Below are 3,630 nucleotides of genomic sequence, written 5' to 3' on the forward strand. Positions count from 1 at the left end.
CACCCAGTCCCCCTCCCACCCCTCCCCTCTCCCCCCGAAGACTGATTTCCCATTGAGATACATTTCTGTTCTATTTTACATTTCTGAATTTACTGAGGCCTTTGCAGCCAGATTCGCCTCCCACAGAGGAAGCAATTTTCCCTCCGTGAAAAATTCACAGTTTTACACCATGGGCAGTCCCAGTCCCCTGGCCTGCAATACACTGGAGGTCTTCTCTGCTGATGAGGTTCAGAGTCTCTCCTGTCTCTTGGGGGCTCTTGAGGGTCTATTCCCTGGGCCCCCACATCAGACCACAGGCTAGCATCAGAGGCCCCCCAGTTGGAAGGCATCTGAGTTGGAACCGGTGCTGTGACCTTTGCTGGTGAAGGGGGTATAGTGGGTATGGCTGAGAAGGCGGACAAAGGGCATGGGTATGAATATGTGAATGAGGTAGGGAGCTGGACAGGAAGAGGCTCCAGTGAGGCTGTGGACCCAGGCCCAGAGAAGTAAGATAGGGCTGTTTGTACTGACCTGAGATCTTGCTCCCTCTGCCCCCCAAAGTGTAATTTGCCTGCTCCACAGCTCCCAGAGGATGCCTGAAGCCTCCTCCCAGCCCCTGCAAGGCCTCCTCAGGGGCAGGCCCCGCCTCTGCATACCTCTCCTCTCCTTCTCCTTCAGCAGCACCAGCAGCAGCCACCGCCTCCTTTTCCTGCTCACCCGCTCCTTCTGTCCAATCCCCTCTGGCAGTGGCCAGGCCTGGAAACACTGTAGCCTGGCCCTGCTGCTGGAGAGATGCCAGCTCCTGGAGAGAAGTAGGCAGAGCTGAAACACATTCTGGGGACAGGGCAGGGGGTCCGGGCAGGTTGGGACAGGGCAGGGGCATTGGGCAGGGGCTATTCGGGGGATCTTACAGCATGGAGGAGCTTCCATCTCAGCATGTCCCGCTCTCTCTGCACCTCCGCAAGGCTGGTCTGGGTTATCCGCAACTGGAAGGTCGCCTCATTGCATTCCATCTCCTGCTGTTCCTTGAGTTCTGTCAGGTTTGAGGCCAAGACCACTGCAGCTGATCTGTGCAGTTTGGCAAAGCCTTGCAGCCACTGCACCCTGCGGTTTTGTAACTGTCCCTGCCTGTGGGCAAAGCGCATGCCCAAGGCCAGGCTGCCCCAGGTGCAGGCCTCTTTGACCTCACTGGCACCTCGCTGTCCTCCAGGATGGCCCTCAACTTGTCTTCCACCTCCTCCCAGGATAAGGATATATTCTCGAGGTAGAACTCGGGGCCTTTCGTGTGCCTGGCCATTTTCTCGTTGATGAAGGCCACCACGTTGCTGTGCCGGAACCCACTACTGGGGTCCTCAGGTCTCAAGGCCATGATCGCCTAGGGGTTTAACGGTTTCACTAGCCCTGTGTGGATGGAGCAGCCAATAGGTTCCTTTCCTACCCCTTAGCCCCTCCCCTCATCCGTCTTCTCCCACCCTCTTGCCCCCGCCCTCCCGGCTCTGACAAGACCATCCTAATGACCCTCTGACAGGCTTGTCCTACCTTAGGGCACCTCCCACCAGGCCTCACCTCTTCAGCCAGGGGCCAGGGGAAGTACAGGTCAACCTCGCTGCCTAACACGCCTGAAGAGAGGGTGGCCTCTTTCCCTCCTAGGGCTCTGCGGGAAAAGAAGCCTGAGGGCCAACCGAAGCTTTTACTCTGGGACTGTTCCAATTTCCAGAGACTGTAGGGGTGAAAGGGAGTGAGTGAGGATGGCCTCTGCCACTCCACTGGGACGTAAGGGAACCCGCCACATGGTTGGGAGACTTTGAAGGCTGAAAGAAACAGGAGTGGTCCGGAAGGACTTAGAACCAAAAAAAGTATTTGTGAACAAGTTGAAGACTCATCCCTCCCCACCATAATGGTTTATCCCATGCCAGGGGAGTTTCGCCCCCCAACTGGAATATTCCAGAGCAGGAAACAGCCCCAATCCCTCAGTTGCCCTTGGGGGAAGAAGGTGGAGCCAGGGGCGGAGCTTATTCTCTATTTGTTCAGGGCTAAACATCCCAGACACCCTAACAAATCCTGGCCCGCCCTTCCTCCCCCAGCTGCTCTTTCCCCACTCTCTTCCCATGACCCCTTCTCCCACTCCTCTCCGACTGAAACGCTTTGAATCTTGAAGCAACTGTGGGAGAGGGTTAGGAGTAGCACAAATACACCTTTATACCAAAACCTGAAATATCAGAGATCTTCCGTCAAAGGGATATGAATATGTCTCCTAAAACCTTCCACCAGGCGCGGTGGCTCATGCCTGTAATCCCAGCACTTTGGGAGACTGAGGTGGGCGGATCACGAGGTCAGAAGATCCAGACCATCCTGGCTAACACAGTGAAACCCCGTCTCTACTAAAATTACAAAAAATTAACCGGGTGTTGTGGCACGCACATATAGTCCCAGCTACTCGGGAGGCTGAGGCAGGATAATCGCTTGAACCTGCGAGGCGGAGGTTGCAGTGAGCCGAGATCACACCACTGCCCTGTAGCCTGGGCGAAAGAGTGAGACTCCGTCTCAAACAAACAAACAAGCAAACCAAAAAAACTTGGATGACTTTCTGAGACCCACAAGACAAACCAGACAAATCTCAGGTCCAGTCCAACGTTGCTACTTATTATATGACATCGTAGTGTAACTGAATCTGTTTCTACCTATGGGTCTATGATGATGGCCAATGACAAAAGGGCATGTAAAGTTGTAAGAGTAATGTTTTCTATGATCCCATATTTGTAAAATGTAGAAATTATGTATGTGTGTTTGCATATGTTTTTATATTTCTATAATCTTGGAGAACAGAATGAGGGAGGATATATAGCAGACTCAACATTAGTTATCTCTGGGAAGTGGGGTTGGACTGGAGGTTAGAAAAAAGTTTTTAACTTTTTAAAATACATTTTTCTCTAATTTCGCTTGTTATAAAGAACATATAACTAACTATATGTATGCATACATCACAAATCTGGAAAGTTATATACTAACACTTTAACAGTGGTTATCTTTGGGTAATAGGAATACAGTACTTTAAAAAATATTCTTTACGTTTTTCTCTACTGTAAAATTTTTTATAATAAACTTGTGTTATGTTTTTCAAAATTGAAAAAAATGTTTCTCCCAGTAACAGCTGATCATTGTAAATAATTTTTAAGTACTTGGAAACTACTTCTATAATCTTACCCTTCCTTCAACCTGGGTGATAATCCCTCTTAATAGTTATATAGTCTTTTAAGATAGGCCATAGCTAAGTAGTTTTTAGTTTTTCAAACGAATCATCTTCTGTGTTCCTCTGTGGCCCTTGCACAGGCTGCTCTGTGCATGTACGGATTGCTCCTCATCCCCTCCTGCTCTCTCCACTCCCATTCTCTTCATTCACCTAACTCCTATACAGTTTCTATTCCCTTTTCATGATAGTGTTCAAACGTTTCTTCCTCTTGTATTTCCTGATTCTGCAGATCCCACCTCAAGCTAGGCTGAACTGTACAACCCTTTTATGTTCCCATAACAACTTGTGCATATGTCTGGCAGTACTTTTCACACTGTATTGTAATCTGTGATTTTCTTGTCATTTTTCTCCATCAACTGGGGATTCCTTGAGGGTTTAGTCTGTGTCTTAATTATCTTTGT

General features: G+C 49.5%; 1 protein-coding gene across 1 annotated transcript; it reads right to left on the reverse strand.

The window, feature by feature from the left end:
* Positions 1–87: 87 nt before the first annotated feature.
* Positions 88–1,607, reverse strand: TEX13B (testis expressed 13B). The gene is given in 5 exon segments (XM_011958737.1): positions 88–556; positions 558–781; positions 891–1,168; positions 1,171–1,380; positions 1,546–1,607. Coding segments are annotated over 4 exon segments (933 nt in total). The 5' UTR covers positions 1,349–1,380; positions 1,546–1,607; the 3' UTR covers positions 88–303.
* Positions 1,608–3,630: the final 2,023 nt, after the last annotated feature.

Source organism: Colobus angolensis, unplaced genomic scaffold, assembly GCF_000951035.1.
Source record: "Colobus angolensis palliatus isolate OR3802 unplaced genomic scaffold, Cang.pa_1.0 Scaffold472, whole genome shotgun sequence".
In the NCBI taxonomy this organism is placed as follows: domain Eukaryota; kingdom Metazoa; phylum Chordata; class Mammalia; order Primates; family Cercopithecidae; genus Colobus; species Colobus angolensis.